Source organism: Lutra lutra, chromosome 6 (assembly GCF_902655055.1).
Source record: "Lutra lutra chromosome 6, mLutLut1.2, whole genome shotgun sequence".
Classification (NCBI taxonomy): Eukaryota; Metazoa; Chordata; class Mammalia; order Carnivora; family Mustelidae; genus Lutra; species Lutra lutra.
The window spans coordinates 31,568,230-31,589,582 of record NC_062283.1 but is presented as its reverse complement, the minus strand read 5'-3'; the positions used below and the strand labels follow the sequence as shown (position 1 = coordinate 31,589,582).

At 35.4% G+C, this 21,353-nt stretch overlaps 1 protein-coding gene across 1 annotated transcript; it reads left to right on the top strand.

Annotated features, from left to right (window-relative positions):
• Positions 1-5,118: 5,118 nt before the first annotated feature.
• On the top strand, positions 5,119-20,810 carry LOC125101564 (butyrophilin subfamily 1 member A1-like). Its single transcript, XM_047731975.1, has 3 exons — positions 5,119-5,188; positions 19,401-19,427; positions 19,652-20,810. The coding sequence occupies exons 1-3, from the start codon at positions 5,119-5,121 to the stop codon at positions 20,179-20,181; spliced, it is 627 nt and encodes a 208-aa protein (XP_047587931.1). The 3' UTR covers positions 20,182-20,810.
• Positions 20,811-21,353: the final 543 nt, after the last annotated feature.

Sequence of the window (21,353 nt, the reverse complement as noted above, 5' to 3'; positions counted from 1 at the left end):
TATAAGCAGAATAAAATTAAAGAATACCGACATGCCTAGAATTATTATGATCATAATTTTTGAAAGCCAAATTAAAGAAACAACTCTTGAACTTATCTAAAGTAAAATGAGAAAGGACAAATGATTCAAAACCAGGTGACTTCACACCAGAAATCAAAGAAGCAAGAGTAAAATAAAAAAAAGTCATTAAAATACTGAAAGAAAAGACTGTCGAACCACTAGTCTATATATTCAGTGAAAAGAGACTTCAGCAAAAAGACAAAAGAAAATCTTTAATTCGTGGAAGAAAGAAAAGTCAAGAAACGAAAGACAAGACATAAATTAGTTACCAGATTTGTCTCATACGAAATCCTAAAGAAACTTCTGGAACATAAGGGAAATAAAAGAAGGAGCAAATGAGAAGAAGGGAAAAACATGTGGATAGAAATAAGAGATTATAAATTCTGAAAATCAAAAATTTCTTCTATTTTGTTTTGAAAATGTGAAAAGGTGTTTTCTCTTCATCCACAAACAATTTAATTAATGATCTAATAAATTTTGCCTTCTTGAATTCATTTTTATGTTGTATCAATTATTTGAAATAAATAAGCTTAGTGAATTTATTCAGAGGACGGAAGGAAGTTAAAGGGAAATTTATCTCCACCAGAACAGAAAATGTATTACTAAAGGAAACCCTGTCCTGGATTATAGAAAAGCAATGCTTTTGGTACTTTGGTATTTTGTAAAAATAGTTTGCCCCTAAAAGAACTCATATTTGATCCTCTGTACTTTTATTTATGAATTACTTCAATTATTTTAATCAATATTTCTCATTTGATATGGACATTGGGGAAGGTATGTGCTATGGTGAGTGCTGTGAAGTGTGTAAACCTGGCGATTCACAGACCTGTACCCCTGGTGCTAATACTACATTATATGTTAATTTAAAAAATTAAAAAAGTATTTCTCATTTGATTTTCAGAGAAAATAAAAGATGATGAGTTTCAAATCTTAAATCACTTAGAAAGGATATCATTGCGGCAAACTCTGTTTCAGACAATAAAAAGAAAAGGTGTTTGGTATCTTGACATTATACCAAATAAAACTTTCTTCCTTGTACACCAATCTACTGGTAATTCTATTGTTACACTTGCAATTTGTTTCAGTTTAATATGTAATAAAACTTTCCTGTTTGTTTTTTTTCTAAACTGTCTAAATTTTTGTCTAATTTCTTTTTCAGATAAAAGGAAGAAAGAAGAGCAAGGCAGCCATTTTATCTTCACATAAGTACAAATCATGCAATTAAATATTGTCAGCTCTTGACTGTATGAGAGCAGCCCTGGACATCTTGGCATTGTGTTGAATCAAGGACATTGTCCCTAAGTAAATGAATTGATTTGACCTTCTGTTACTTTATTTGCAGATCACTTCTGTTGCTCTAACTTCAGTTTACTCTTCTGCATAAGCATCATGATATCTGAAGCACTTTTTGTGATCAAATGTGATGCTGCTTGTGAAACATGTATCACAGAGCTTAATGCAGAGAAAGGGGTTAATGAATGTCAGTGGGGATGTGGGGATGATGGTGACCATGATAGTGATGATGATGATGATGATGGTGATGGTGATGATTATTATGACAATGATATCATGCCTACAGAAGACTTCAGGAAATTATTTTGGGAGATGTTAAGTTCAGTCACGAGAAATTTAAAATTATTTTTCTGCCTTACCATTTCACATAAAACAATGTGTAAACCCATAAGTCTTTCAGTAAAACACCTATGAAATAAACATAATCTTTTTTTCTCTGAAGTGGCTAACCTACTCTATACACAACAGGAGAAAAGATTTTTGCAAGGTTTTTTGTTCATTTTGTTTGTTTCATAATGATTCTTATACTACTTTCTTTTAATTTTTCAAGTGAACCTAGGAAAGAAAATGGTAAAATTTAATGACTATTTACAAAATATGATATTCCTATTCTGTATGTCATAGTGATTTTCATATTACTCTGTTTTGTTTTCAGGTGAACTCAGGGAAAAAAATGGTAAAATTTAATAACAACTTATTTTCAAGATATGATCTTCCTATATGGATTTTTGCTGCTTTTTCTTTTTCCATTCCCCCTACTTTCTCTGTATAATTTCTCTCATGATTTTCATTTGTGTTTATTATATTACTATTTCCCTTCCTGTTTCTTTCTTTGTTCTTCTCCCATTAGTTAACTCACTTCTCTCATTCATCCTTGTCTTAATTTAATGTATTATTTTTCAGCCGTCTCCATGGCGTTAGCAATAACTTCTTCTCTTGGCTCTGAAATAAGTCAAATCTAATCTGAAAATATATTTGAAAGAGCTCTCACCATGCTTGCTGTGCCCACAACCTGATTCTAAGCAAAACTGAAACTCCTCTAAATAAGACGCTATTTTATCAAAGAAATGTGCAATAGGTTGTTCCTTATACAGAACAAACACTACTACTCTACCTTTTGACTGAAGCATCAGCTGGCTGGACCAAAAGTGGAGGATTATGGCATAGTGAGTCTTTAATTTGCAGTTTAACTTACTTAGATTTAAATCTTTGATCTGTTCATTTACCAAGAGAAACTTCACCATGTTGTTCACCCCTTTGATTCTCAGATCTTTATTCTGTAAACAGAGGAATACTACTTCCCCATTATTTTGCTAGCATTCAATTGGGTAATTATATAAAGCCATTAAATAATACCTATCTCAGTGAATAAACTGTAGCTGTTACCGCACAGATGATGGATAGTATCACATTGCAGGTGATGATATTTATTAGTATCAGCATTCTAAACGACTTCAAAAACAATATATCACTGGGGACTTGGGGAATTTTCTCTTGAATTTCAAATGTAAAATAATTTATCCATGTAAGCATGTGATATATTTTTGTATTGTTTTGTTTCTGTTAAGTGTTCTAAAGAAGTGAGGGCTTTTTAAAAAAACTTTAATTAAAGTAATTATTTCACGTGTAATTCATTTAAGGAACTTTAATTTTTCTTTTCTCTGTGATATTAAAATGGGGTTTTCACTTTTGTATTTCAGGAGAATTGCAAAAGGAAATTGGTAATTGTATTCCAATAGTTAAAATATTTGCAAGATATATTGTGAAAATCCCATGCTTCACTTTATCTTGTTTCTTTACCTCTTTATTTTGGGTGTCTTTTAATTTTCCTATAGCCTCTCTATACTGTATTTATCATGCTAGGAATGATTTACCTGTTTACCTTGATTAAGTCCTTAAAATCATGTGAGTCATCTTTATTATATCCGTAAGAAATAATTTATAAGGAGCAATGGCTTGACTAATATGATAGTGATAATTAGATTATCAAAGAATGCATGTCTTTATTTGCATTTTTATCTCTTCAAGAGTCTCAGTCTTCTGTGTACTTTTCCTTTCAGATCAGAGAAGAACCCAATTTAGGAATGGTAAGTAGCTCAGAAGTTCTTTCATGGCGTTCTTAAATTCCATAAATAATAAGACTCCTAACTCAGCTCTAAACCCTGTTCCCAGAGAGTCAGGCGTATTATACCATTGCCTGTATTCACTGTGTAGGAGAATAAATGGAAGAGAATCTGTAGTTAGTTAACTCATTTTTCCCTAATTTGGAATATCCTTTTCACTTCATCTCACTTTCTCAATTCTTTATTCCTTCACTCTGTTCTTCCTAATTCCTTCCTTTTCTTCTTCCTTCACCTCTCTTCTTTCCTTCCATTTTCCCATTCTTCTTATCTATCTTTATCTCAAACTACCCATCTTCCTATCATTACTTCTTCATTTTCTATCTCCCTTATTTCCTTTCTTCTTTTTATTGTTTTTAGTTTGCCTTTTTTTTCTGACTTTATATTTTTCCACACACATACACAACTCAACCATTTTCTAGTTTAAGAAAGGAATGGTCACATGCTTGTGAGGAAGAAAAGCAACAGACAGATAAATATGTCACTGAATGCTTAGAGAATGTCAGTGATGATAAGAGAGGAAAAGATATAAGAAGGACCAGGAGAGAGTAATAATATTTCATCATTTTGTTCACCTGCAGACTGGCAGAACACTCATTGTACTCTGGTGAGTACATTATCCTGATCATGATAATTTTCCCTGAATCTAAGATATTAATCTTAGATTAATCTAAGAAACTAAGCTACCCAATTCTGCAAGATTTCATGCTACCAACTACCACATGACAGAGGAAAAAAAATGTATTGTACATAACTTCTGTTCCATAGAAAACTTACCAAGAAATATAAATTACTTTTCTTTCCATATTTTTCTAGCCTGTGTCTCGTGGGACACTTACAAGTTAACTAAAGAAGATACTAAGAAATAAAAATAGTATCTTGTCAATTTGATAAGTTTCCTTTTTTCTTTATCACAATTAAAGCAAATTTTATATTTATGTGAATTAATACTAGCTACTCTTTCGAATAAACATCAAAACATGAAACAGTTTAGCAAGCTAGAGTGTATCTTTAAGGTGTATACAAATATTCCTGGTAAAGAAGATCTACTTGGGGGGCGCCTGGGAGGCTCAGTGGGTTGGAGCCTCTGCCTTCGGCTCAGGTCGTGTTCCGGGTTCTGGTATCGAGCCCCGCATCAGGCTCTCTGCTCCGCAGAAAGCCTGCTTCCTCCTTTCCCTCTCTGCCTACTTGTGATCTCTCTCTGTCAGATAAATAAATAAAAATCTTAAAAAAAAAAAAAAGAAGATCTACTTGGAAGATGCCCTCTAAGCAAAGACTTAGACCTATACTCTTTCATTGTGTAACTTCCCAATATTCTAGATGTCCTTCAAAGACAGTCACAATTTTTTGAGAAAAAGAAATGTGAAGATCACCAAAATCTATAGTGTTTTGTGGCAGGGGTTGACAGGGCATTGACCATGTACACCTACATAGGCCAGTTCTGTCATGTGGTTTCACCTAGGCAAAAAGGGAGCTGGGAAAGGTGGTTTAGCTGTTTTCCCAGAAAACAGAAAAGCAATGAGTATTGTTAGAGTTTTGCCATCTCTACAACAAGCTGACTTTCAGGTAACCAAAGATCAATTTAATGCTTCTTTTCCTGTATCTATCTAACTTGATCTTTTTCAAAAAGAGAAGCCAAGGGTCCATGGAGTCACTGCAACTAACTCTAAGGCCAAGATCTCTACGAGATGCCCACTTGTCTTCTGTCAGTGGATGTAACTCTTCTGGATCTTGAAATCTGTGTACTCATAGACAGGAGTTGTCTGCACCCTTCATTCCATACTTAGACAATGCAATAAAACATGGATAACAATTTATGTTTGGAATAAGGAAGGAGAAAGCACCACAGTCATCATTTACCAACAGCAGTAAGAATTTCCACCAGGCTATACTGCCCCCTATTCTGAGGGTGGAAGTGTTTTCCTGATTATGTAGATCGTTGTTCTGCTCTTGAGATGTAACTTGCTTCCAGTTTTCCTCAATAGCCCTTGGCTCTCCCCCACTTCAAATGCATAGTGGCGAAGCACTCTTCTGGCTCATGCAAATTTATTTCAAAATATGCTTCGCAGCTTTCATGCTTACAGTATGTTTTACTCCAAGCTCATTTTTTTTTTTTTTGGAGAAAATGTTATTGGATATAATATACATACCACACATCTAATTAAGTGTTCACTCATTTTTTGAAAATCAATTCAATGATTTGTTAATACATTTACACAGTTGGGCAACAATCATCAAACCCAGTTTTAGAAGATTTCTGTCACCTGGAAAGATCTTTTGTTCCCACTTTCTGCCAGTCCTTTCTCAAGCTCAGGCAATCCCTAGTCTCCTTACTAGGTCTTCTTTTCTTTTTTCTTTCTTTTTTTTTCCATTTAACATGTTTTTGAGACTCTCCTTTTAGCATGTTTTAGTACTTTGTTCTTTTATATTGCCACATAGTATTCAATTGTAAGGATATGCCACATTATGCTTATTTATACCCTAGATAATAGGAATTTAGAATATTTCCACTTTATTTTATAGTTTTAAGTTTTAATTTAAATTCTAGTTAGTCAACACATAGTGTAATATTAGTTTCAGAAATAGAATTTAGTGATTTATTCACATATAACACCCCGGGCTGACTGACCTCACTTAACATAATACACTCTAGCTCCATCCACGTTGTTGCAATATGATAAGATTTTATTCTTTCTTATGGTTGAGTAGTATTCCATTATATATATGTGTATGTATGTATACATTCATATATACAAAATGTATACATATATATACATACACATATATATATGTATATATGTATATTACACACACACTTAGCACAATTTCTTTACCCATTCAACAGTCAATGAACATATGGGCTCTTTCCATAATTAAGCCTTTGTAAATAATGCTGGTATAAACATCAGTATGCGTGTGTCCCTTCAAACCAATATTTTTTTAACTTTAGTTAAATACTTAGTAGCACAATTGCTGGATCATAGGGTAGTTCTATTTTTAACTTTTTGAGGAAACTCCAGACTGTTTTCCAGAGTGGATGCACCAGTTTCCACATTTGAAGCCTTATGAACAATTTTGCTAGGAACATTCACATACACATCTTTGATCGAAAATATGTTTTACTTTTTCTTGGTTATAGATTAGGAGTGGAAATTCTAAATCACATGATAAATTTATGTTTAACATGCAATGAAATTGTCAAACTGTTAACCAAAGTGTCTGTACCATTTTACACTTTGGAGAGCAGTACATGACCGCATTTGTTATTGTCTGTAATTCTCACTATGGTCTTCTTAGTGGATGTGAAGTGTATCTTTTTGTGGTATTGGTTTGACTTTCTCTAATGTAAAATGATGTTGAATATTATTCGTTAATGTGGTTTATAGCCTTTGTATTCCTTCCTTGATGAAATATCTATTTATTATTTTGCCATTTTAAATTTAATTTTTACTTTTTAAATAGAATTTATTCATTTATTTGAAAGAGAGCAAATGAGAGAGAGTGAGCAAGGGTGCATGAGCAGGGAAGGGAAGGGCAGAGGAGAGGGAGAAACAGATTCTCCACTGAGCAGGAATCCTGACAGGGGGCTCAATCTTAGGACCCTGGGATCATGACCGAAGCAGAGGTTTAAACAATTATGCCACCCAGGCACCCTATTTTGCCATTTTCAATTGGAATGTTTGTCATCCCATTTTTGACTTTTAAGAAATCTTTTTTATTTGGATACAAATCTTTTAACAGATAAATTGTTTGAACATACTTTTTTTCTAGTCTTTGTATTGTCCTTTCATTTTTTAAAAAATTATTTTGATTAACATATAATGTATTATTTGCCCCAGGGATACAGGTCTGTGACTCATCAGGCTTACACATTTCACAGCACTCATCATAGCACATACCTTCCCCAATGCCCATAATCCAACCACACACTCCCTACCTCCCCACCCCCCAGCAACCCTCAGTTTGTTTGTGAGATTGAGAGTCTCATGGTTTGCCTCCTTCCAGATCCCATCTGGTTTCATTTTTTTCCTTCCCTACCCCCAAGCCCCCACCCTACCTCTCAAATTCCTCATATCAGAGAGATCATATGATAATTGTCTTTCTCTGATTGACTTATTTCATTCAGAATAATACCCTCTGGTTCCATCCACATCATTGCAAATGGCAAGATTTCAATTTTTTATGGCTGCATAGTATTCCATTGTGTGTGTGTGTGTTTGTGTGTGTACACACACCACTTCTTCTATATCCATTCATCTATTGATGAAAATCTCAGTTCTTTCCATAGTTTGGCTATTGTGGACATTGCTGCTATAAACATTCGGGTGCATATGCCCCTCTGGATCACTACATATATATTTTTAGGGTAAATACCCAGTAATGCGATGCTGGGTCTTAGGGTAGCTCTATTTTCAACTTTTTGAGGAATCTTCATGTTGTGGAGTGACTGCATCACTTGCATTTCCAGAGTGGAATTTTTCCAGAGTGGCTGCACCAGCTTGCATTCCCAACAGCAGTGTAGGAGGGTTCCCCTTTCTCCACATCCTCGCCAGCATCTGTCATTTCCTGACTTGTTAATTTTAGCCATTCTGACTGGTGTGAGGTGATATCTCATTGTGGTTTTGATTTGTATTTCCCTGATGCCGAGTGATGTGGAGCACTTTCTCAAGTTTCTGTTGGCCATCTGGATGTCTTCTTTGCAGAAATGTCTGTTCATGTCTTCTGCCCACTTCTTCTTTTTTTTTTTTTTTTTAAATATTTTATTTATTTGACAGACTGAGATCACAAGTAGGCAGAGAGAGAGAAAGAAGCAGGCTCCCTGCTGAGCAGAGTGCCTGATGCGGGGCTCGATCCCAGGACCCTGGGATCATGACCTGAGCCGAAGGCAGAGGCTTAACCCATTGAGCCACCCAGGCGCCCCCTTCTGCCCACTTTTTGATTGGATTATTTGTTCTTTCAGTGTTGAGTTTGATAAATCTATATAGATTTTGGATACTAGCCCTTTATTCATTATGTCATTTGCAAATATCTTCTCCCATTCGATCAGTTGTCTTTTGGTTTTGTGGACTGTTTCCTTTGCTGTGCAAAAGCTTTTGATCTTGATGAAGTCCCAATAGCTCATTTTTGCCCTTGCTTCCTTGCTTCTGGTGATGTTTCTATGAAGAAGTTGCTGTGGCTGAGGTTGAAGAGGTTGCTGACTGTGTTCTCCTCAAGGATTTTGATGGATTCCTTTCTCACATTGAGGTCTTTCATTCATTCGGAGTCTCTTTTTGTGTGTGGTATAAAGAAATGGTCCAGTTTCATTCTTCTGCATGTGGCTGTCCAATTTTCCCAACACCATTTGTTGAAGAGACTGTCTTTTTCCCACTGGACATTCTTTCTGGCTTTGTCGAAGATTAGTTGACTATAGAGTTGGGGTCCATTTCTGGGCTCTCTATTCTGTTCCATTGATCTATGTGTCTGTTTTTGTGCTAGTACCATACTGTACTGCTGATGACAGCTTTGTAATAGAGCTTGAAATCTGGAATTGTGATTCCACTAACTTTGGCTTTCTCTTTCAACATTCCTCTAGCTATTTAGGGTCTTTTCTGGTTCCATACAAATTTTAGGATTATTTGTTCCATTTCTTTGAAAAAAATGGATGGTGTTTTGATAGGGATTGCATTAAATGTGTAGCTTACTCTCAGTAGCATAGACGGTTTAACAATATTTGTTCTTCCAATCCAAGAACATGGGAAGTTTTTCCAGTTTTTGTGTCTTCCTCAATTTCTTTCATGAGTACTTTATATTTTTCTAAGTACAGATCCTTTGCCTCTTTGGTTAGGTTTATTCCTAAGTAACTTATGCTTTGGGTGCAATTATAAATGGGATTGGCTCCTTAATTTCTCTTTCTTCTGTCTTGCTGTTGGTGTGTAGAAATGCAACTGATTTCTGTGCGTTGATTTTATACCCTGACTCTATTGAATTTCTGTATGAGTTCTAGCAATTTTGGTGAGAATTTTTGCATCTGTGTTCATCAAGGATATTGGTCTGTAATTCTCCTTTTTGAATGGGGTCTTTGGTTTTGGGATCAAGGTAATGCTAGCTTCATAAAGGAGTTTAGAAGTTTTCCTTCCATTTCTATTTTTTGGAACAGTTTCAGGAGAATAGGTATTAATTCTTCTTTAAATGTTTGCTTCTTCTGGGTAGTTGTCTGGCCCTGGGCTCTTATTTCTTGGCAGATTTTTGATGACTGCTTCAATCTCCATACTGTTATGGGACTGTTCAGGTTTTCTATTTCTTCCTGGTTCAGTTTTGGTAGTTTATATCACTCTAGGAATGTGTTCATTTCTTCCACATTATCAAATTGGCTGACATATAGTTGCTCATAATATGTTCTTATAATTGTTTGTATTTCTTTGGTGTTGGTCATGATCTATCCTCTTTCACTCATTATTTTATTTTTTTGGGTCCTTTCTCTTTTCTTTTTGATAAGTCTGGCCAAGGTTTTATCAATCTTATTAATTCTTTCAAAGAACCTGCTCCTGGTTTCGTTGATTTGTTCTACTGTTCTTTTGATGTCTATTTCATTGATTTATGCTCTGATCTTTATGATTTCTCTTCTCCTGCTGGGTTTAGGCTTTCTCTGCTGTTCTTTCTCCAGCTCCTTTAGGTGTAGGGTTAGGTTGTGTACTTGAGACCATACTTGTTTCTTGAGAAAGGTTTCTATCGGTATATACTTTCCTCTCAGGACCACCTTTGCTGCGTCCAAAAGATTTCGAACAGTTGTGTTTTCATTATCATTTGTTTCCATGTTTTTTTTTCAATTCTTTTTTAATTTCATGGTTGACCCATTCATTCTTTAGTAGGATGTTCTTTAGCCTCCACGTATTTGAGTTCTTTCCAACTTTCCTCTTGCAATTGAGTTCTAGCTTCACAACACTGTGGTCTGAAAATATTCAGGGAATGATTCCATACTTTTGGTACCAGTTGATACCTGATTTGTGAACCAGGATGTGATCTATTCTGGAGAATGTTCCATGTGCACTAAAGAAGAATGTGTATTCTGCTGCTTTGGGATAGAATGATCTGAATACTTCTGTGATGTCCATCTGGTCCACTGTATCATTTAAAGCCTTTATTTCCTTGTTGATCTTTTGCTTGGATGATCTGTCCATTTCAATGAGGGGGAGTGTTAAAATCCCCTACTACTATTGTATTAGTGTTGATGTGTTTCTTTGATTTTGTTATTAATTGGTTTATATAACTGGCTGCTCCCTTGTTAGGGGCAGAGATATTTAAAATTGCTAGCTCTTGTTGAACAGACCCTTTGAGTATGATATAGTGTCCTTCCTCATCTTTTATTTGCCTGATATAAGGATTGCTGCTCCAGCTTCTTTTGATATCCATTAGCATGGTAAGTTGTTTTCTACCCCTTCACTTTAAATCTGGAGGTGTCTTTGGGTCTAAAATGAGTTTCTTGTAGACAGAATATTGATGGGTCTTGTTTTTTTTGCATCCATTCTGATACCTTGTGTCTTTTGATTGGGGCATTTAGCCCATTTAGATTCAGAGTAACTATTGAAAGGTATGAATTTAGTGCCACTGTATTGCCTATAAGTTGACTGTTACTGCATATTATCTCTGTTCCTTTCTGTTCTATTACTTTTAGGCTCCTTCTTGGCTTAGAGGAACCCTTTCAATATTCCCTGTAGGGCTGATTTGGTGTTTGAAAATTCTTTTAGTTTTTGTTTGTCCTGGAAGCTTTTTATCTCTCCTATTTTCAATGATAGCTTAGCTGGATATAATATTCTGTCTGCATATTTTTTCTCCTTTAGTGCTCTGAATATATCATGCCAGTTCTTTCAGGCCTGCAAGGTCTCTGTGGATAAGTCTGCTGCTAATCTAATATTTCTATCATTGTATGTTACAGACTTCTTGTCCCAAGCTGCTTCAGGTTTTTCTCTTTATCACTGAGACTTGTAAGTTTTACTATTAGATGATGGGGTTTACCTATCTTTATTGATTTTGGAGGGGGTTCTCTGTGCCTCCTGGGTTTTGATGCTTGTTCCCTTTGCCCTATTAGGGAAATTCTCTATAATAATTTGCTCCAATACACCTTCTGCCCCCCCGCTTTTCTTCTGAGATCCCAATTATTCTAATATTGTTTTCCCTTATGATATCACTTATCTCTCAAATTCTTCCCTCATTGTACAGTAATTGTTTGTCTCTCTTTTGTTCAGCTTCTTTATTCTCCATCATTTGGTCTTCTATATTACTAATTCTCTCTTCTGCCTCATTTATCCTAGCAGTAAGAGCCTCCATTTTTTATTGGACCTCATTAATAGCTTTTTAAAATTTCAACTTTGTTAGATTGTATTTCTTTTATTTCTCTAGAAAGGGATTTAATTTCTCCAGAAAGGAATTCTCTAATATGTTCCATGCCTTTTTTGAGCCAGCTGACACCTTGATGATCATTTTTCTGAACTCTAGTTCTGACATATTACCAACGTCTGTATTAATTAGGTCCCTAGCCATTGGTACTGCCTCTTGTTTTTTTTTTTTTTTTTTTTTGTGGTGAGTTTTTCTACTTTGTCATTTAATACAGATAAGAATATATGAACAAGAGAATAAAATACTAAAAGGGTGGCAAAGATCCCAGAAAAATATACACTGACTAAGTTAGAAGAGACCCAAAACTGGGGGGAGAAAAAAAAATAAGAAATAAAAATATATATTGGACTGGTGAGTAGAGCACAACACCCACTTGATTTTGGCTGTATTCTGGCACTTAGAAGAAACTACCTCCCAAAATTTTAAAGAAAGAAAAACATATCTATCTATCTATATATATATAGATAGATAGATAAACATGATGAAAGGATGGAATATTACTGTAAAGATGAAAAGTAAAAGATGATTCTAAAAAAGGAATTGATAAGATAAGTTAATTGGGAAAAGAGAGAGAGAGAGAGAGAGAATGTGATTAGGCTGGAGACAAGAACAAAGCCACGTGCTAGATTTAGGGTATATTTTGATCTATTAGAAGAAGTTGTACCCCAACATTTTAAAGAAAAAAAAAACCTAAATGTATACAAAAAATAAGGTTAAATACAGTGAAGGGATAAAATATGACTATAACAATGAAAATTTAAAAAGATTTTTTAAAAAGGCATTGTTAAGATAAAATAGTTTAAAAATGTTAAAAGAGGAAAGAGGAAAAGTTAAAAAAATAGGATAAGAAAAAATAAAATTAAAATAATTTTACTTTGCAAGACTAAAGGACCATGGGGAAAAAGCCATGAATTCTGTGTTGCTTTCCCCTAGCTCTGGAGATTTCCTTGTTCAATGAACTTGGTCTTGCCTAGATGTTCTTGCTGATCTTCTGGAGGGGGTGGGGGCTGTTGCAGTGCTTCTCAAATGTCTTTGCCCGAGGCAAAATTGCACCTCCCAGGGGCCAGGCTAAGTAATCTGCTCGGGTTCACTCTTGGTAGCTTTTGTTCCCTGAACACTTTCTGTAGAGCTTTGGAGGGTGGGAATGAAAATTGCAGCCTCCCAGTCTCTGGCCTGTAGGAGCATAGAGCTCAGGGCCCCACTCCTCAGTGTACCCTCAGAGAAAAGTGATCAACCCTTCCATCTCCCTGGTCCTCAGCTGCATTCCGTGCTCACATGTCCTGTGACCAAGTGTTTCTATCTCTGGTGCACAGTCCCCTTTGGAGTCTCCAAACCCAGCAGATTACTGCCTCGTGCTCTTGCTCCAGTCCTCCCTGAGGAGGACAGATGGAGTATCTCCAGATCTGTCACTTGTAGGGGTCCCTGCTTGAAAAAGAGTGGCCTGACTGTGCCTTGGGTCACAGTTTAAGGTAACCCAAACTGAGAGCTCACTCCTTTGCTCCATCTCTGTAGCCAGCTTCCCCTCTATGATACCTGGCAGCTTGCCACACTCAGACACCCCCAGTCTTTCTGTGATCCTGTGGGTCCTGAGACCACACTGTCCCCTTGAGGGCTCCCCACTGCTTAACCTCTGGAGCAATATCCCTCAGTGGAAGAGACTTCTAAAAGTTCTGATATTTTTGCTCCACTTCTCCACTGCTTGCCAGGAGCCAGTCCCTCCCCCTGAAGTCTATCTTCTTGTCACTTTGGATTCACTTCTCCACACATCCTACCTTCCAGAAAGTGGTCAATTTTCTGTTCCTAGAATTGCTGCTCTTCTTCTCCTCTATCTCCTGTTGAATTTGTAGGTGTTCAGACTCATTTGATAACTATCTAGCTGAACTCCTGGGACCTAATGATTTTTCAGTCTGCTACTCCTCCACCATCTTGCTTCCCCCCCAAAGATTAATTAATTTTAAAGAAGCATTTGGTGGTTATGTGCTCACTAGAAGAATATATCAGCCTTTAATTTTCTTATTGGTATATTTTGAAATGCTTAAGATTTTATTTTGATAAGGTCCAACATATCAGTTTATTTTTTCTCAAGCTTTTGGCTTCACATTTCAGAAGACCTTGCATAATTTGAGGTTTCAAATATTTTTTCTCCAATATTTTCTACTGGAAGTCTCATGGTTTTAGCTCTTGCCTTTAGGTCTATGATATTTTTTGAGTTCATATTTTGTGTGGCGTGAGGGAAACATACCAATACATCTTTTTGCATGTGGATATCTGATGTGCCAACACCAACTCTTGAAAAGAGTATACCTTTCCCCATTGAATTGCCTTGGTTCTTTTGAAAATATCAATTGATCACGTGTTTATTAATGGATTTAAACTTTTGTTCTACTGATCTATTTGTCTGTCTTCATGCCATTCTCTTCATTACTATCATTTTATAGTATGTTTTGAAATTTGAAGATGTTTCCTTTTTCAGTTGTTAAGTTCTTTGCTATTTTTAGTCCAAACTGAAGATGAAACACTGAGGAATGTTGGACTCTCATGCTTTAGGTGTGCTTCCTTTTTCGATTGTTCAGTTCTCAACTATTTTTAGTCTAAACTGAAGATAAAATTTGAAGATGTTAAGTCTTCTCATTTTGATCTTTAAAAAAATGTATTTTGGCTATTTTTTTTTCATTTCCATATGAATTCTAGAATCTACTTGAAAATTTCTCAAAAACAAAAACAAAAACCTGAAACAATTCTGTTAGGAATTGTGTTGAATCTGTAGGTAACCTTGGGTTGAATTGCCATTTTAAAGACTTATTTATGTATGTATTTATTTGTCAGAGACAGGGAGCACAAAAGAGGAGGGGGAGCTGCAGGCAGAGGGAGAAGCAGACTCCCCACAGATCAGGGAGCCCTATGCGGAACTTAATCTCAGGACCCTGGGATCATGAACTGGGCCAAGGCAGATGCTTAACTGTGGGCCACCCAGGCACCCTCAATTGCCATTTTAATATTAGACTTTCTATTCATGAGCATGGAATGTTTCTCTTTTTACTTATATCGTCTGTGTTGTCTCAGCAATGTTTTGTAGTTTTAGTATACAAATCTTTCACCTTTTCATTAAATTTCTTCTTATTTGACATTCTTTGAAATTGTGAATGAATAGTTTAATTTCATTTTAGACATGATTAGAGTTTGTGTGTCGATTTTTTTTTTTAATCCTGTACCCTTACTGAATTCATTGGTCAAGTTCTAGTAGACTTTTGTGGACATTTGTATGATTTTCTACAGGAGTAATGAGTCAACTGTGAATAAAAGTAGATTTGCTTCTTTTTTCAAATCTGGATTCTTTTTTTTTTTTAAAAACTAACTGCATAGAATCTCAATTACAATGTTGAATGGAAATAGCAAAAGCAGATATCCTTGCCTTGATTCCTACCATGAAGTGAAAAAAACACATTATTTTATTATTAAGTATTTCATCTGTTGTATATTTTTCATAGATACACAATCAATTTATTGATTTTTTTTATCATGATGGTATTGGGTTTTATGAAATGCTTTTTCTGTGCCTATTGAGATGATTATGCCATTTTATTGATTATTTTATTAGTATGGCTTGTGACATTAATTGATGTTCACACATTAAGCTGATCTTACATCCTGGGCACAAACCCCACTTGATGGTGATCTATAATCTTTTTTGTATGTCTTGTTATATTCTATTTGTTAATTTTTATTGATAGTTTTTGCATTTGTATTCATAAAAGATATTTGTGATATTTTTTCCGGCTTTGAATTTGGTGTGATACAAACCTCCTAAAATGAGTTTAGAAATATCTCTCCCTCCTTTATTTCCTAGAGGATTTTGTTGAATATTTCTATTATTTATTTTTTTAAATTTTGGTAAAGTACACCAGTAAAGCCAACTGGGATTGGGAATTTCTTTGATGAAGTTTTATAATTAAAAATAATTCTTATAATTATATCACTAATAAGTAACTAAGATATTAACAAATTAGTAAATTTTAGTTAGTAAATAAGTAAATTAACAAATGAACAAATTAGCAAATATTAATAAATTAGTAAGTTTTATTACTTAATACTTAATTACTTAATGAATATTATTATTTATTGGTAATAAATTAATAAATAAGGTATTTAAATCTTACTTGTTAGAGCTCTGTCTAGATATTCTATTTCTTAAGTCATTGTCAGTAATTTGCATTTTAAAGAATTTTTGCATTTCATCTAAGTCTAATTTAGTGGCATAGGGATTTTCATAGAAATCCCATTTTAGCCATCTAATTTCTGAGAGTTTAATAGTGATGTCCTGTCTTGCAAAACCCCCTCATGTGTATGTGTGAGTTGATTACTGTGGTTTTAAATTTTTTTTCTCTTTTTCTTTTTTTTTTAAGTTTTTAAATTTTTTTTTTTTTAATTCCAGTTAGTTCACACACTGTGTAATATTAGTTTCAGGTGTATAGTTTCATAATTCAGAACTTCCACACAACACCTGGTACTCAATATTAACAAGTGCCTGTGCTTCTTATTATTGAACTTTGCTGACTTTTCTTTTCTTTTTTTTTTTTTAAGATTTTATTTATTTATTTGACAGAGATCACAAGTAGGCAGAGAGGCAGGCAGAGAGAGGAGATAGGAGGAAGCAGGCTCCCCGCTAAGCAGAGAGCCCAATGCGGGGCTCGATCCCAGGACCCCGGGACCATGACCTGAGCCCAAGGCAGAGGCTTTAACCCACTGAACCACCCAGGCGCCCCCTTTGCTGACTTTTCTAAGAAGGAACATTTATTGAACTGACTGACACAGTCAAATAATGAATTTAGGGTTTTCATTGATTGATCTTTTAATAAAGATTTTATTTATTTATTAGAGAGAGATAGCTTGAAGCGGGGAGGCACAGAAGGAGAAGGGAGAAGCAGATTCCCCACTGAGCAGAGAGTCCACAACATGGCTCCATTCCAGGACCCTGAGAACATGACCTGAGCCAAAGGCAGATGCTTAACCAATAGAACCACCCAGGCGCCCCTTCTTCATTGATTTCTAATTTCATAATTTCATTACTTTTGATTGCTTCAAGCTCAGTTTATTACTTACTTTTTAATCTCTTTAAGGAGAAGGTTAGTTTATTGGTTTAATTAGTAATTGGTTTAATTCTCCTTTTCTATAGAAGGCATTTAAAACTCTACATATCCGGGATACCTGGGTGGCTCAGTTGGTTAAGCGGCTGCCTTCGGCTCAGGTCATGATCCCGGGGTCCTGGGATCGAGTCCCACATCAGGCTCCTTGCTCGGCAGGAAGCCTGCTTCTCCCTCTGCCTACCACTCTGTCTACCTGTGCTTGCTTTCTCCCTCTCTCTCTCTCTGACAAAAAACAAAAACAAAAACAAAGCAAAAAAAACCCTCTACATATCCGTTTAGGCTCTGCTTTTAGCTGCATCCAGTGGATTTTGGTTTGTAATATTTTCATTTTCATTCAACTCAGAATAGCTTCTAAATTCTCCTTTGATTTCCTTTTTTTCCCACAGATTATTTATAAATATATTGTTTAATACCAAATTTTTCTTTATTTCTAAAATTTGCTCCTGTTTTCATTTTCAACTTGATTCCACTGTAATGAGATAAGATCCTTTTATGGACATTTTTTTATTAGTCATTTTAGTTTTTCCTGAGTGTATCTCAATTTGCTGTGTGCCCTTGTCAGTTGCCTTTGTGCATTTCTAGAATTCAAAAGTTCCAATTTGAGAACTTTTCCAGTCTTATTGTTGCTTTGGGAGAGAGAATTTATCAAGCCATTCATTAAGTCATTACAGAAGCCCTTTGCTTCATGTTCTTTTTTTTTTTTTTTAAGATTTTATTTATTTATTTGACAGAGATCACAAGTAGGCAGAGAGGCAGGCAGAGAGAGAGAGGAGGAAGCAGGCTTCCTGCTGAGCAGAGAGCCTGATGCAGGGCTGGATCCCAGGACCCTGGGATCATAATCCGAGCCAAAGGCAGAGGCTTTAACCCACTGAGCCACCCAGGCGCCCTGCTTCATGTTATTTTTGACAAATTTTTCATCTGAATTTTGTAGACCTCTCATATATTTCCTCCCAGTTAGCTTCATGTAGTGATAATTATATCCAAAGTAACTGTAGACATAGTTGCCAATCTGATTTACTTTCTTATACATCTCCGTTTATGGTTGGTTTCTTTAAGCCACCTGAAGCAACTATGAAAAATTCATCATTTTAACTTGTTCTTTTCCTTAAGTCAATTTGTTCAATAAAGAAATTGCGCTCTTCCTTTGTGCAAATAAAACACTATTTAACTTCATCTCTTCTCCGGAGTGGTCTAGAAAAGTGATTGCCATACTTGTTCTATAAAGATCCATATTATAAATAGTTTAAGGTTTGTGGGCTGTATGGTCTGCTCACAATTACTCAGTGGTGCCTTGTACACTAAGGAGCCATAGGGAATACATAATGAATTAGTGTGGCTGTCTTCCAACTGTATTTACAAAGACAGTTGGTGGGCTGATTCTTGGTTTAGAAAAGGTCACCTTTTTAAACTCTAATAATTGCCCATTTATTGGGGTTTTTCTATTTATTTTGATTTATGCCAGAAAAAAAAGTAAATAATTATTTTGAGAATGAATAGGTTTTTCAGTGGGATGTCAGTAACAGATTCAATGAGTGCTCTATTTTCAAATATATTCCTTCATATCTGCAGTGTTTAGGAACACATGATATGCTTTCCAAATGATCATGGGAAGCAGTTTTAGCAAATATTTTCTCTACTTATTATGGATGTCCATGTTTGTGGTCAGTTTTATCTGTTTTGTCATGTCTATTGCCTAAGCACTAAACCAGACCACACATTTTCTTGTTTAAGAGTAGCATTTTCATCTTTAGGCTGTATTTCCTGCATTGAGTAGTATAATTAACTTTGGTTTTTGTAAAAATACCTATATCTCCATGGTTAACACAATGGCTTGGTATTCCTCACTTTTGCAAATGATAATATGAGAATATCTGGTTCTATGGCTCTCCGGGGCAACTCCCTTCAAAATAGTACCTCTGAGAACCAGGAATCTTCTGATCTCCTATATTATCCATTTTTAGAGTCTTTGCTCTTAGCCTTGTACCTAGGGAAGGAGTGGGAAAGTGTTACAATGAGAACGAGAATGAAAAAAAAAATCATAGGAACTATTTTATTGTCAAAAGTATAAATGGTATGTTTCCACGTGCACATTTTATTGACCATATCTCAGTTACATAAACTCACCTAAATGCAATGGGATGGGGAATGGAAACATGTAACTTCACTGCCTATTTAAAAAGAGGATAATTATCTTGGGACATCTCTATTCAATACCAAAGAAAATACAAGTTAGAGGAATTAATTCTTATGGGAATATTTAACAAGATAAGCAGTGAAAACTTTAGGTCAAGCAAAAGTTACTGAATAAATTTGGGAAATAAACAAAATAAGTGTTAGAGGGAAGAAATTACCTCTTGTGCCAATAAATTCAAATATTAGGGCTGATGATGCATATTTATGTTCTTTTCAGACTGGAGGAAAGAATTTTTCCAGGCTGGTGAGTCATTCCCTGGTGGTCTAAGAGGGCCTCTACTCCTTATGCTCCAGCTCAGTCTCTGGAGAAGTTTCTGGAGGGCAGATGAAAAACTCCACTGAGAATATATACACCTCCCACAGCCCCAAGATATTTCAGGCTAACACAGCTATCTCTGTTTCCAGGATCACTCTAACCTTTTCAGAGAATATTATTCTGTCTTTCAGAGAATATTATTGTCTTTGCAGCAAATGTTATTCTAGATCCAGTCACAGCCCATCCTGCACTCATCTTGTCTGAAGAGAACAGATGTGTAAGCTGTGGAAAGAAGCCTCAAGATCTACCTAAGGACCCACAGAGATTTAACTCCCTTCCCTGTGTTCTAGGACACCCAATCATCACCTCAGGGAGGTGCTACTGGGAAGTAGACATCAGAGATAGTGGAGCCTGGGACCTGGGAATATGCAGGAATAATGTAATGAGGCAGGGGAGGATTTGTGTAAAATCTGAGGATGGTTTCTGGGCCATCAGGTTTTATAAAGATGAGTACTGGGCACTCACTTCTCCAGAAATGCAGCTTACTGTAAGAGAGCACCCTACCAGAATGTGTATTTTCTTAGAATATGAGGATGGATGTATCTCATTCTATAATATGACAGATAAATCCCACATTCACACCTTCTCTCAAGGTTCCTTTAGTGGGTCTGTAAGGCCTTTTTTCAGGCTTTGGCTCAATGATTCAAAACATTTGACCATCTGTCCAGTGCCTGAAGCATAACTTTTACTGTGATCCCTCCCCTATATTATCAGCATCCTAAGACCTGCAGGTCAGTCTGGATTGAAGTACGAGGACATGACATGAATTCTCCTATACCGGAAACAAACTATTTTTTCTTGTCCTTTTCTTTGATTCTCCCTAACATTTTATCTCCTTCATGAATGACTCCTCAAAGGCATGGTGCAGCATGGAAAAATGTGTGCTGCTTATGCTATGTTTAATGAAAATGAAATGTATATACATATAAAACATATGCATATTCATATAATATAACCATTTTATTACTATAAATGTACACAAAGCACTAATGGGTGTGATTGCCCAAACAATGTTGAAACTTCTTTAATATCTGACAATGGTAGGAATAAGGAGAATAACCTTTTATTTTACACTCCTTTGTATCTTTGGGTTTTGAACTATGTTTATAAAATGATATGTAGAAATATAAAATTAGTTTCAATTACATGAATAATAGAAGTGTTGTCAGTTGTCTAATCAGTAAGACATTCACAGGGAAGCAAATATTTCCTAGTTTATTCCTCAATTTATCCTTTCCTTTTTATGAAATTCATTCTTACACTTTTTATTCTCTTCACTCTCTTATGAAAAATGGGTTCATTCCTTTCTGTTCCTATCACCATTTATATTTTTAGAGGCAATTTTCTTAATTTACATGTAGCAAAATTGACTTCTTAAAATACAAGCCTGTGAGTTTCAACATTTTTAGACACTCATGTGGCCACTGCTACACTCAAGATACAGGATAAGGACACAAGTCCCATTGTCCCCATAAACACTTTTATGTTGTTCTCTTGCAGTCAAAATTTTTGTAAATACCCTACCAGCAAAAAAACAAAACAAAACAAAACAAAAAACAGATTTCTCTCCCTATGCTTTGTATTTTTTTCTGTTTATACATGTATTTATTTAATGCTAAAAAACATCTTTTTTTAAAAATTATGTTATGTTAGTCACCATACATTGAATCATTAGTTTTTGATGTAGTGTTCAATGATTCATTAGTTGGGCATAACACCCAGTGCTCATTACAACACATGCCCTCCTTCATATCCATCACTGGGCAATCCATCCCCCCAAACCTCTCCCTTCTGTAACCCTCAGTTTGTTTCCTGGAGTCCAGAGTCTTTTATGGTTCCTCTCCTGCTCTGATC

Bases quoted from the DNA above. Each gene is read 5' to 3' on its own strand.
- LOC125101564 (XM_047731975.1), top strand. From the start codon at position 5,119: ATGGAGTCACTGCAACTAACTCTAAGGCCAAGATCTCTACGAGATGCC. The intron at 5,189-19,400 runs GTAACTCTTCTG...TGTTCTTTTCAG, and splicing joins CTTGTCTTCTGTCAGTGGAT to ACTGGAGGAAAGAATTTTTC. The intron at 19,428-19,651 runs GTGAGTCATTCC...TTGTCTTTGCAG, and splicing joins GAAAGAATTTTTCCAGGCTG to CAAATGTTATTCTAGATCCA.